This window comes from Pelmatolapia mariae, linkage group LG5, assembly GCF_036321145.2.
Source record: "Pelmatolapia mariae isolate MD_Pm_ZW linkage group LG5, Pm_UMD_F_2, whole genome shotgun sequence".
NCBI classification, from domain to species: Eukaryota; Metazoa; Chordata; class Actinopteri; order Cichliformes; family Cichlidae; genus Pelmatolapia; species Pelmatolapia mariae.
In genome coordinates this window covers 11,615,144-11,628,961 of record NC_086231.1, presented here as the reverse complement: position 1 = coordinate 11,628,961, position 13,818 = coordinate 11,615,144, and the positions used below count along the sequence as shown (strand labels likewise).

The 13,818-nt window shown below is 38.9% G+C and overlaps 1 protein-coding gene across 2 annotated transcripts in view; it reads right to left on the bottom strand.

Annotated features, from left to right (window-relative positions):
• The window catches only part of stab1 (stabilin 1), a 157,628-nt gene that overhangs the window by 121,386 nt on the left and 22,424 nt on the right, over positions 1-13,818 (bottom strand). For both annotated transcript variants that reach the window (XR_010093915.1, XM_063473672.1), the window contains exons 13-21: positions 13,305-13,436; positions 13,069-13,140; positions 9,609-9,722; positions 9,297-9,350; positions 7,183-7,263; positions 6,906-7,064; positions 5,701-5,763; positions 512-604; positions 16-102 (exon numbers count right to left, since the gene is read on the bottom strand). Coding sequence is in view for 1 of the 2 variants with exons in the window: in XM_063473672.1 (XP_063329742.1) it covers positions 16-102; positions 512-604; positions 5,701-5,763; positions 6,906-7,064; positions 7,183-7,263; positions 9,297-9,350; positions 9,609-9,722; positions 13,069-13,140; positions 13,305-13,436 (855 nt within the window). In the remaining variant the exon portion in view is untranslated. The remainder of the gene's footprint in view (positions 1-15; positions 103-511; positions 605-5,700; positions 5,764-6,905; positions 7,065-7,182; positions 7,264-9,296; positions 9,351-9,608; positions 9,723-13,068; positions 13,141-13,304; positions 13,437-13,818) is intronic.

Here is a 13,818-nt window from a genome sequence, read left to right as displayed (position 1 = left end):
AATGTTCCTCCTTACAGTTCCTTTGTCGTAGCATGGATGCTGAAATCCTCCGATGCAGGGCTTACAGTCCGGACCATAGAAACCTTTACAACACTTTGCTACCTGTCAAACACACACACACACACACACACACACACACACACACACACACACACGCACACGCACACGCACACGCACACACACAACAAAAGCAATAAATGTTTTCAAATGTATTAAATATATGTTTCAATAAGGACTAATCCACCACTGGGGAATTGGAAGTGACAAAAGACGACAATCAGGTGTGTCAATAAAACCACTTTCAATCCAGCTCAGCAACTGTGAACATCCTGATAAATATCACACATAATTAAAATGAAAAACTAATAAAACACAGGAAACTAAGCAGAATTAAACTGATCGGACAAAACAAAAATCACAAATTACATAAAAACAAAAGCAAATGTAAAATGATTGCCTGTAATAACTCAGCTGCATCAAGTAAAAAATAAAGCACCAGATCCTCTCTCACCTGTTTGGTGGTGTTGCAGTATTTGGCGCAGCCTTTGCTGAGCGATGGCCTGAGAGGAGATGTGACGTACTCGCAGTCACTCAGATGACTACCCTGAATAGACGGAAACATAGATTTTCTTTTTGCTACAGTTCACTAGTTCACATAAAAAAAACCCGCACTGGCTGGCAAAATGACCAAAGTGATGCTGGGAAAGATTCCCAGAGCATTCGAAATTGTGTCCCTGTGGAAAGCATGGCATCGGAACTAAGCAAAGAGGGGTTTCTCAACATCAAATCATGGCACGACTGATGGTTTCTGTGAACTTCAAACACTTGAAACCAGGTTGATTTTTAGGCAGAATCAGGTGAACACAAAAGCAGAAGAGCAAATCATTAAGCTCTGCAAACTGCGAGGCAGAAAAGCAACTTAATCCCAGACAAAGTAATTACGGCGGAGGATAAAATTATTAATCCCAATATGAAATTTTAAAGTTTTTGTCAAAGTTTTCTCCAGTGCTCTTTTACAAGCCACTGCTGTGCTTTAACTTTGTGATGCTCAAAGCTTTTAAAATCCAGTTAAAACTGAGGGTTATCATCCAGAAAGCATCATGCCAAAAATAAAATAAATCAGTTTAGACTTGAGAAAATTAATTATTTATGCTAACAAACCAGGTCATCAAAGTGTTTCCAAGTGTCAAGAACTGCAATAATAAATCTTCAATAAATTCAAAGACTGCCACAAAGTAGAGAAAAAAGGTAGGAAGCAAAAGGTTTCAAAGACTGTGAAAAAGAAATGGTGAGATGTGTCTGAAGACCTCAGTGATAGGTCTGTGTAGCACAGGCCTATTGCTGGAACGCCAAGACAATTCTACTACAATGGCAAAAGCAAGTCACCAGAGCTCTTTGTGTTGCTCGTGCACGAGGGAGAGAACTCTAACGAGCGCCGTTCCTTCCGCTCAAACCCCAGTCACTCTCAGTTAGCTCCCCCGTAGCACTGCTCTTTATTGTAGTTACATATGGCGTTATTTTTGTGCCACTATTCTGAATGCATGTAAAAAAAAAATTGAGCGCACATAAAAAAAAAATTTGCAGGTGCAAGTGTTGCATTTTGAGGAGAAATTTATTTTAAGCAAAGAAAAGCTAAATTTGAGTGAACAAAATTCATTGCTGCGTGCAAAAACTGTATTTCAGTGTTTGCTATTATCCATACACACACACAATAGCAGCCCCTCTCGCTCAGTTTTTGCATTTGCGCTCGCTCGCAATGTGTTGCTTGCGCTCTCAACATTTCTGCCCGTGCGCGTTCAACTCTTTCTGTACACCGTTATATTTGTGCCACAAAACCAGCCAATCACAGACTTGGATGCAAAAAAATCTGATTGGCTGTTTTGGTCTCCAATCAGCTGGAAATTACGAAACGCAATATCCCAGAATCCATTTCATCCAAAACTCAAACGAGGCAGTGGCGGAAGAACACAGAAATGGCCTGCATTTGGTTAATGGCCTGCATTTGTATAGCGCTTACTAGTCCCTAAAGACCCCAAAGCGCTTTACACATTCAGTCATCCACCCATTCACACACACATTCACACACTGGTGATGGCAAGCTACATTGTACCCACAGCTGCCCTGGGGCGCACTGACAGAGGCGAGGCTGCCGGACACTGGCACCACCGGGCCCTCTGACCACCACCAGTAGGCAACGGGTGAAGTGTCTTGCCCAAGGATACAACGACCAAGACTGTCAGAGCCGGGGCTCGAACCAGCAACCTTCCGATTACAAGACGAACTCCCAACTCTTGAGCCCCGACACAGATTGGCGGAGTTTGAAATATTACTCTTTCTGGGTCACAAAATAAACTTTTAAGATATTTTCATGCGAGAATGGTGCTGTGTAAACTTCAAATATCTGCTTGATTTATCAAGACATCACATATTTGCATAAGTGCTCTAACGTTTTCGGAGATGCCTGTTAACCACCAGCTGACCGCATAGCTGGACTGGCCATCGGGCATACCAGGCATTTGCCCGGTGGGCCGATGGTGATTTTTCATTTTTATGTTTGTTTGTTTGTTTTTGTAACGGTATAAACAATGATAGGTGGTGGATTAGCCAATTGGTCATGATCAACTCTGGGCTGGACCAATTACAATGCAGCCGTATTGAGAGGAAAAGGAACGCGATTCGTCCCGGACTTCAGCTAGAATGAAAAAAAGACACAAAGCTGGAGTTATTCTGTGTTTTTGCTGCACAGCTACCTCTGCTTCTCTCATTCTCTCCCCTACCTCTCCTGTTGCTACTTCAATCATGAAACTGATCAATGATCAGCTGATCGTCTCTCTTGTTTGTTTATCGCCCACTTTGCGCCAGAAAGAGGAAACCAGCGGATGTTGCACTAAACAACAGCAGCACGCTCAAGCTTGATAAGCTGTTGTTATAATTTATTTAATATTACTTTCTAGTATCAGCTGATATTTGCCAGAGCCACAGCTGTAAAAGCTGCTGCTCATGATATCGGTTTGGATATATGGTGAGAGGGAAACATTAAGGTGATACAAATCATACATATATACCAACAAGACAGTGTACATCACTGCGTTTGTTTTAGTTCAAAGGCTTTATGGTTTTTCCTATAATACCTGGTGGTGTAGTCGGCCGATTTTTTGTCAGTTCAGCCTTATATATTATGTTTAACCCGAGTGGCCACCCGGTCAACTAGTGGGTAACAGGCATCTCCGAAAACGTTAGAGCACTTTTGCAAATATGTGATGTCTTGATAAATCGAGCAGATATTTGAAGTTTACACAGCACCATTCTCGCATGAAAATATCTTAAAAGTTTATTTTGTGACCCAGACAGAGTAATATTTCAAACTCCGCCACTCTGTGTTCCTCCGCCACTGTCTCGTTTGAGTTTTGGATGAAATGGATTCTGGGATATTGCGTTTCGTAATTTCCAGCTGATTGGAGACCAAAACAGCCAATCAGATTTTTTGCATCCAAGTCTGTGATTGGCTGGTTTTGTGGCACAAATATAACGGTGTACAGAAAGAGTTGAACGCGCACGGGCAGAAATGTTGAGAGCGCGAGCAACACATTGTGAGCGAGCGCAAATGCAAAAACTGAGCGAGAGGGGCTGCTATTGTGTGTGTGTATGGATAATAGCAAACACTGAAATGCATTTTTTGCACGCAGCAATCAATTTTGTTCACTCAAATTTAGCTTTTCTTCGCTTAAAATAAATTTCTCCTCAAAATGCAACACTTGCACCTGCAAAAACTTTTTTTAAGTGCGCTCAAATGCTTTTTACGTGCACTCAGAATAGTGGCACAAAAATAACGCCATAGTTACATGAATATGTATAGGTTCATTAACATATGATGTCTTACATAGGCATACATGTGAACAAAGAGTACCGTCTGTGTGTATGTGTAGGTATGCGTGTGTGTGTGTGTGTGTGTGTGTGTGTGTGTGTGTGTGTGTGTGTGTGTGTGTGTGTGTGTGTGTGTGTGTGTGTGTGTGTGGGGTCAAAATGTGACCCTGTGAAGACTCCCCAGACCTGCTGGTGCCAGGAGTCCAGTGGTACACCTAAACAAAGGCTCTTATACTAAAACAGATACAGAGTAGGTGTCCTCCTATACCATAAATCAGTTAGAGAAGGTACGACGTCTCTCATGACCTTAGGATGTGTGTGTATGCCAGAACACTCTGGAAGGCACACAGTCTTTGCAGACTGCTAAGGATCAGACATCCTATCAATATGCAATTGATTATATAACTCTAAGCATATATGAGTATACATTTCTAAGCATAAATGACAATCCAACAATATAAACCTAACACTCAGAACAACTGCCAAGACACAAATGAATGACTTAGTCAAGTCAGGAAGTGTAGTCTCAAAAAAGATGATCACTTGGACCCTGCACAGGAATGGACTGTGAAGTTGCAGACTAAGAAAAACTCCACTCCTGCAGGAAAGACACCTTCAAACCAGCCTGAAGTATGCTAAGGACAACCTAGAGAAAGAGTATGCATGCTGAAAGTGCGTCCTTTGATCAGATGAGATAAAATTAGAGCTCTTTGGCCATAGAGATGCTGCTTATGTTTGGAGAAAGAAGGAACAGGCATACAAAACAAAGAACACCATCCCCACAGGGAAACACAGTGGTGGGAGTGTTATGCTGGGAGGACACTTCAGAGTGTCTTGAACTGGGAATCTTGTCAAGGTGGAAGAAACCATGAAGAAAGAAGGATATGTGAAAATTTTAAAAGAAAAACCAAGCAGTCACGAGCAAAACTGGGTCTGGATCGTCGCTTACCTCCAGATGACCACTGTAAATGTTATTGACAAGCATTAAAGCCTTGACTTGAATCCCACTGAAATCTGTGGGGGGTAACTGAAGCTCTATGCCAGAAGACCATCAAATCAAGAGGAGCTTGAGAGATTCACCAAAGAAGAATGAAACCAGCAACTGCAGACTGTTATTGAGCAAAAACGGATACAAAACTGACTACTAGCATTGGAGAGGGGTAATAATTTTCAACCTGGTAGTTTTTGTGAAATAATTTTTTCCTTGTGTGAAGTAAAATAATGTAAGCATCTAAAATAAAACTAGGATGTTTGGAAAAAGCTGTGTTAAAAATGCCTTGCTCTGTTTAATAGCACCTGGGTCATACTTAAAAAAAATCATACAGCATTTTATATACAAATGCTGTCCTCATTTGTATATAAAGAATAGAAATTTTCAACGAGCATGTTAGAGAAGGATGTGTACTTGTGATATCTGAGAAATAAAGTAATTTTAAACCTCTACTCAGCAGCAGATGTGGGAGAGTCTATTATAAATGCTGATTTTACTAAAGACTGTATATGAATATGGACATAGCCACTGTTTTTGACACCTCAAGCCAGATATGATGAACAAGAGGTGTCAATATGACACTTTTCACAGTAGATGATTAAATAACCAATGACTACAGGATGTGAGTCACACCACAAAAAGACTGAGAACCACCACCTTAGACTTTATACGACCAGACTTCATTCTTTTAACAAGAGGAGTCACCCCCTGCAGGCGACTAGGAAGAATGCGGGTTTAAGGCAGATAGATATCAGCTTTACTTTTCAGACCCCTGAAAGCTAGGGTTATCTTTGATGTAGAGTAATAACAATATATAAAGTAGAAGAGAACAGAATGCATTTTACCAGCTCGGTGCTGCCTTCTGGACACTGGGTTGCAGAGAGGTAACTGCAGTGAACACAGGGACCCTGAAAACACACAAAAATGAAACTTTAATATTTAAGGAAGAGGTAATACATGCCATCATTGAGTGTTTTTGTTGTTGTCTGTTTTTTTTTAATCCATTGATTCAAACACATTAACATGCACTAAAAGAGTTAATCTTGCTCTACTGAAAACGGCAAACCTGTTGAAAGAAAGGCTATGATTAGAGCTGGAAAATTAATAGGAAATGAATAAAATCCCACTGTAATCAACATAATAAAAAACTCTCCTGAGAAGTGTGCAAACCTGGTGATTACCTACAATAAACGTCTTACTGCAAAGGTTTCTCAACCAAGCACTAAGTCGTGTTTCATTTGGGGATCAAATACTTATTCCACTAAGTGACACAAAAATCTATTTATAGGTTTTATTTTATGTATTTTGTATGTCTTTTTGGTTGATATACTGTCTCTCTCCAGACTGAGACTGTTCATTTCTTTGAACTTGAGCAAACTTACAAATTCAGCAGAGGATCAAATAACTTTTTCCCTCATTGTATATGTGTGTGCCTTCCTTTATTCAAGTGTGTAATAATAATTATTCTTTAACCAAAATTAAGGTCAAATGTTCAATTAATTGTGATTTTGGTTTGAGGTCATATCGCCCAGCTCTATGATATTTCCATTTCTACAGTAGATGTCCTGCCATTAAAATTCATTGAGTATTATAAACAGACAAAAATGTCATTGAGAGAATCTTTTCAATTATGGCTTCATCTCCAAAAAACAGGCAAAAATGCTCTTCAAAGTCAGGACAGTGCTACCATTGTTGTTTCTCCTTCATCGCAGTTTAAAAAACAATGACATGCAGCAGTGGTGACCCCAACTATTTCAGTTCTGATATTCATTTACATCTGCAAACTGTCAACCAGACTCAAGGCAAAAGGTTAGGAGTTACACTGTGTGAAAGAAAGAACCAATAGAGAAAAACTGATGGATAGTGAAAGCGTTGTTGTAACACATGTGCTAACATCTTTAGAATCTACTGACACCCTTTTTAATTACCCCTCGACCCCAGAACAAAACTGATTCAGACTCTGTGTGCGTGTGTGTGTGTGTGTGTGTGTGTGTGTGTGTGTGTGTGTGTGTGTGTGTGTGTGTGTGTGTGTGTGTGTGTCTTTTCTCACCACAGTGATCTTGCTGTCAACAACATCACAGCGGTGAGGCAGGATGGGAAGGATGGAGGGCGGGTACAGCAGCCCGTCAATCATATGTATGATTCCATTGGATGCTACGATGTTGGTGCTCATCAAACGGATGTTCTTCTCACCCAATACGATCCCGCCCTGCAGGACAGTGAAGTAGAGGACAGCTAGTGTTTAAGTCATCTGCTAATGTGCGTCCTACAAATGGTGGAAATTAAACTGTGACACGCATTGTTAAGTACCAATGAACTATACTTACATCCTCAGATGCAGCGATTTTGACCATCTGATTTGCCATCGTCTGAATCCGAGAGAGTGTGCTCAGATCATCAACTGTCAGCTACAGACAGAAAAAAATCATAACCAATCAAATTTTTCAACCGTGAACAAAGAATATCTAATGACGTTTATATTTTTAGTGCCCTGATCAGTAGTGTGGCTAAACTTGGGGTGCTAGAGGAATGGGTCAATAAATGTGAGGAGTTTACACTTTTAGAAGCAGAAATGTGATAAAAAAAATATCTGAATAACTCAGCTTATAAAATTAAAAGTTTACATGTCTGGCTTTTCTTTATTTCCTTTCTATTTCCTTTCATTCTTATTCTGTTGCAGTGGTTGACGCTCATATTGAACATCCACCCATCTATTTTCTACCGCTTTTTCAGAGTTCCCTCTTCCAAGCCACTTCTTCCATCTGTTACCCGAATCCAAACTGGAAGCTGGTCCCACAGAAGAGGGGCCTGAAAGCTGAAGACTGCCTCCCATTCTATTTTTAAATACCCTGGGAATCAGAAGCCCGTAGTCTGAGAGTGAAGAGGTCTAATGGGGTGATACGATACTACGAGGTCATTAAGATAAGATGGAGCCTGATTATTCAAGAACTTGTATGTGAGGAGCAGGATTCTGAATTTGATTCTGCATTTAACAGGGAGCCAATGAAGAGAAGCCAATACAGGAGAAATATGCTCTCTCTGTCTAGTCCGTGTCAGTACTCTTACTGCAGCATTTTGGATCAACTGAAGGTTTTTCTGGGAATTTTTAGAACATCCCAATAATAACAAATGACAGTAGTCCAGCCTATTAGTAATAAATGCATAAGCTAGCTTTTCAGCGTCACTCTGAGACAGGATGTTTCTAATTTTGGAGATACTGCACAAATGGAAGAAAGTAGTCCTACATATTAGTTTAATATGTGCATTCAGGAAAATATCTTGGTCAAAAAAAACCTCCAAGATTCCTCACAGGTAATGGTAATCCCATCCAGAGTAAGCATCTGGCTAGATACCGCATTTCTACAATTTTTTGTACTGTATACAATAACCTCACTTTTATCTGGATTTATAAGCAGAAATGTTTAGGTCATCAAGGTCTTTATGTCTTTAAGAAATTCTTGCAGTTTAACTAATTGGTGTGTGTTATCTGGCTTCATTGATAAATAAAGTTCATATCTTGTTCATATGTCAGAACAAGATCTAGAGTGTGTAGAAAGTGGTAGGTGGGTTTTGAAAGAACCCATTTGAGTCTAATAATAGATTAAATGCCGTGTTGAGGCTGTCATTTTAGTATCTACATGGATGATAAAATCACCCTCAATAATTATTTTATCTGAGCTGAGAACTGAGTCAGATAAACACTCTAAGAAATCAGACAGAAACTCTAATAAGGCCCAGGTGGACGATAGATGATATCAAATAAGACAGGTTTTTGAGTTTTCCAGTTAGGTTGTACAAGGCTGAGAATCAGGCTTTCAAATGAATTAAAACTCTGTCTAAGTCTTTGGTTAATTAACAAGCTGGTGTGAAAAAATGCTGCCTGTTTTCTCAGCTGCTCGGACAATCTGCTGGGGGAGAGCTAACAGGGCCTATGCTTCCATACATTTAAGGAAATGAGTCTTTGTTGCAAACAGACAGTATGAATGGAGGGACGTAGTCGCTAACGATGTGTGCAACTAATTTAACAGACATTTAAATGTTACTGCTCCAGAAATACTAGTCAGTTACACCACACACTGGCTTGACTGACACATTGTTAATCAGTGAGATTATCCTGGATAATCCTCCTTTCTGACTCTAATAATAAATATAATTTGCAAAATTAGCTTCATGTTTTTACCGATGTGACCTGAAAGTGTCACTGCCTGGTGGCCAATAAAAAAAATGCATGTTTCTTGGTGGCACCAAGGCCCAGAACAAGATAAATAAGGACTATTTTGAACTGTGAGCAATGCAAAGCTAAGAATAAAAGTGTGGAGCTAAGTCTTTTTTCATCTGTGTTCGCTAATGGGTAAAAGGCAAAAAGAAAGAAAAAAGTAACAAGTGAAAGTGAAATAAATGACTCTGATAGAAGGATTGGGGAGTTAGGGTGAGAGCTCACCGCAGCCTGGGAGAAAACGTGGTGTCTGAGGAGTTCCTGGAGTTTATATTTGGCCTGGAAAAAAATATATATTAAAAACACAATCTCTAATATGGCAGGAACCAATTGAGCTTTAGAAAATAACAAAACTGAACATATCTGGGTTACTTCAAGATGAATATTATCAGTAAGAATTAAGTTTGGGACAGAGTCACAAAGTGTTTGGTCTTCTCATTTGATTTGTTGATAATTAAAAAAAACTCAGCATGTGTTATCTGCACTAATCATAAAGAGATGAAAAGTGTCATAAGAAGTGACTCCCTGAGGTCTTACATCATTCAGCATGTACAGGATGCTGCCATCTCGGGCTCGGTCCACAGCCTGGTTGGTGGGGACGAACACAGTGAGGGGTCCTGGCCCCCGCAGCGGTGGCGGCGCCCCACAGTTCTGCAGAAAAACACATATCTGATTAACAAATGAGGATTTAGCACAGATTTCCTTTAAGCCTCAGTGTCAGACAGAATACAGAATTAATCACGTGCAAAGTCATGCCTCCCTGAGTTCAAGTCAGAGAAGTTTCATTTAAATTTTTATATAAATTTTTTTGGGGGAAAACCCTTGATTTTACACAAACAAAACAAGTTGTTTTTACAGGCATTTACCATCATTTTATGGAAATACAAAAATAGTTGCTTGGAGATTCAAACTAAAAGGTGGGCTGATTTGAAACAAAAACCTTTTTACAGTGGTTCAATATGCTCATGTTATCAAATATGTATGCACATCATACATCCCAAAAGTCTGAAGCTGAAAATGTCTAACTAAATGATCTGCATTGTCATCAGTTTATAGTCTGTGTAGAATACATTACATAATATAAATTGTAGTGTATTGCTCAATAGCCACAGTGTTAGATAAGCTACACATAACAATTTTGATGTGTTTTTTAAAATTATGTTTCTTAAAGTGGGGAAGCTGTGCAAATATAGCTAATTTGAAAATAATTTAATCCACACATTTAAGGAGCACAAGGACAATATGTCAAATGATGAAATTAACTTTTTTTTTTTTTTTTTTTACTTAAATGTGCCTTTAAATTAAGGAATCGCCAAAGTACAATAAAAAAAAATAGAATCTGGGGACTTCACAGAATCCTTTTTAGCGAGGTCATGCATACTTCAGCAGGAATGCCAGACCAGATTCTGCAGGTAGTTACAGCATGGCTCTGTAATAAAAGACCTGTCACTCACTTACACAATGATATCTGACACCTCATGAAATTAAAAATATCTTCCACAAAAAGGGGGGAAAGCTTGAGAGAAGTTGACATTTACATCAAATGTGACGCTATGAGTTTAGCCAGAGCTCCTGGAGTATAAGTTCAAATAGAATGAAGCTGGTGGTATTAGGCTGCACTGTAAATTGGGTTTAAATGAAATTAAACCTCTTAAAAACAGTGTCATAAGGACTTCCACTACTAATCTTTTTGTGACCTTGGTTTTTTGAAAGAATGGGGAAAAGAAGTGTCATAACTGTGGTGGGGACGACCTAATGTAAAAAAAAAAAAAGAACAAACTGAAATGAACACAAGAATACAAAAAAAAACCCATAAAGAAAGAGATAATCCAAAACAAAAGCAAAAGGACCCTCTCCAAGTAAATGAAACACAGGACTATATAGACAGAAAACTGACTACTAATGAGAAATGCAGTTTACAACAGGTGGAAGCAATCAAAGTCAAGGTCAAGGTCAGCTTTATTTAAAGCACATTTCCAAACAGGCTATGCTGCACAAAGTGCTTAGCAATGTAAAATGCCACTAAAATAAAGAAAATGCAAAAACAATGATGCAGTAAAATATAGAAAAAACAAATAAGCAGATGAAATATGTCATAAAAAACAACTAAAACAACAATAACAACTAAGGGTGTTAAAACCAAAATGTTTAGGTCAAAGTGTGCTAAAAGCCAGACCATAAACATGTGTCTTTAGTAATGATTTAAAATGTTCGAGTGTTTGTGTAGATCTCATATTAAGAGGACGACTATTCCAAAGCCCTGGGACCTGCCACAGAGAAGGCTCCGTCACCACAAGAGACGGGCTAAGCTATTCAGTGAATTAAAAACAAAAAGTAAGAGTTTAAATTAGATCCTGTAAGGAACAGGAAGCCAGTGTTGAGAGGCCAAAACTGCGGTTACATGCTCCTTCCGTTTAGTGCCAGTTAGCAGACAAGCAGCTAACCAACTGGACCAACTGGAGACAATAAAGAGAGGCCTGGTCCAAACCAAAGTACAAAGAATTTCAGTAGTCCAGTCTGCAAGTAATGAACAGATGAATAACACATTCAAAGACATTAGCTGGAAGGTATGGCTTAACCTTGACTAGCTGTCTCAAATGAAAAAAGCTGGATTGGACCACTGCGCTCACCTGCCTACACAGTTTGAAGGAACCATCAAGGTACACAACTAGTTTTTTTTTTTTTTTTACATTTGTCTTACAATAGGAAGATAAGGGGCCCAGAGCAATGTCAGTGTGATTATTAATGAAGTTACCAAAAATGACAACTTCTGTTTTGTTTTTTCGTTTAATTATAAAAAATTTAAAGACATCCACTGTTTAATGTCATCAAGGCTGCGTAATAATAGCTGAAGTCAGTCTGACCCTGCTTTTAAAGGCAGATAGATCTGCAAGTCATCTGCAAAACAGTGAAATGAAAGATTGTAGTGTGAGAAAATAGACCCCAGTGGCAACATATACAGTGCAAACAAGGCAGGACCCAAAATAGAGCCTTGAGGTACACTATAATTAAGAGGGGCTATTTAGGAGCTGTGGGGGCCCAGGTTGACATAAAAAGTCCTTCCAGATAAATAGGACCGAAACCGCTGGAGGGCAGACCCTTTTAGGCCAGCATATGATTTCAGCCTTGATAGCAGGATATCATTGTCGACCGTGTCAAAGGCTGCTGTCCAACAACAAGAGGGCAGCAGGGCTGCCAGAGTCCAGAGTTAAACAAATGTCATTAAAAACCCTTAAAAGGGAATTAAGGGCAGAGAGGAAGGAAAAGAAAAAAATTCCCACAGTGAAAAAAGAAACAAAAGCTCTCTGAGAGTGCAGCTCACTCTAGTGAGCATGTCACTCTCACAGTATTTACTTTAGGGTAGTATGGCAGATGTTTACTTTAAATACATAAACATTATGGGTATTGATTTGTAAATAACTACTATATTACTAGGCAGCTCACTCTCTCTCTCTCTATTGGCAATACTTTCTTTAAAGATAAAACACACTGTTATATCATTGAAACAATGGCAGCTATGAAATGTAAAAGTGAGGTTAGAGGTCAAATATGACATGATATCAAACTACAATGTGATATTTAGAAAAAATTATATAACAGTATCATTTCATTAATTATGCCAATACAAACAAAAGCAGTAGTTATTTTAAGCATGATTTTAAAGATAAAAGACAATTTATGAAAGCTTTAGGCCGCAAAAGCAAAAATGTGTCGCTGGAAAGTTTTGGAAGTGCTCATTCTGTTAACATTTCCACCCGGAAATCCAAAGAAATTAGAACTTATCCCCACAACAGGCACAAAATAAAATAATTTGGCATTAAATGTGGCACAATTGTGAATAAACTCCCAGCAAATCCAGTTTGTATGATACATTTAAGTTGTTTAAAATGTTTAAATTGTAAGTGTTATTTGTTTTATTGTAGTAAAACAATTTCAGCATGCGGTCAAATAAAGGAAGGAGATAAACGTGAGGGTGCATAGTCACACAAATACTTACATCAACCAAAGACAGGAAGCGGTTGTACTTGTCATCCTTAGTCAGAATCTCTCCAACTGTCAAATCAGCAAACTTAACACAAGAAGAAGACATTAAGTTTCATATTGTGTTGTACTGTAAAGGAAAAAAATAACTGCAGTGTTTTAATGTTTTTCACTCAGCTGTTGTTTAAGCTTTTTTCTGTTTCTGTTTTTGGTGTTTTCAGGGAGTTTTCCATAATTTGTGTATTTACTTACCTGTTCATCACGAGGTGAGGAGTCGGTGGGTGTGATGGGCTGGTCTATGATGTGAATGATCCCATTGGATGCTGGCAGGTCTTGCTGGATGACAGAGTACAGTTTTCTGGGGTTGTCCAGCAAGATGAACCTCTAAAACAAGAGTAAGACAACCAAAAAAAAAGACTTTCTTTAAAGAACCTGTGCATGTTATGAAACAAGAATCAAGGTTCAAGCAGGTTTACGTGGACTACACTTTTTTCCCTCAACAAACATACAACATCCCATATTTTTAAAAAGTTAACACTTTTTTCACAGCTTCATCTGTCATTGTAGCACAAAGGATGCTAAATGTAGCCAGCATAAAGCATTAAAAATACATTCTGGTAAACTGTTTCCACCAGTCACATCCTTTACACATTACAGGAAGCCTTTAAGATTGTTGTAACAATGAGACAATTACTAGTATTGTTGGGGGGGAGGCGTGACAACAGTGGTGGACAGCATGACCGTTTTTGCAGCTAAAAATACACTG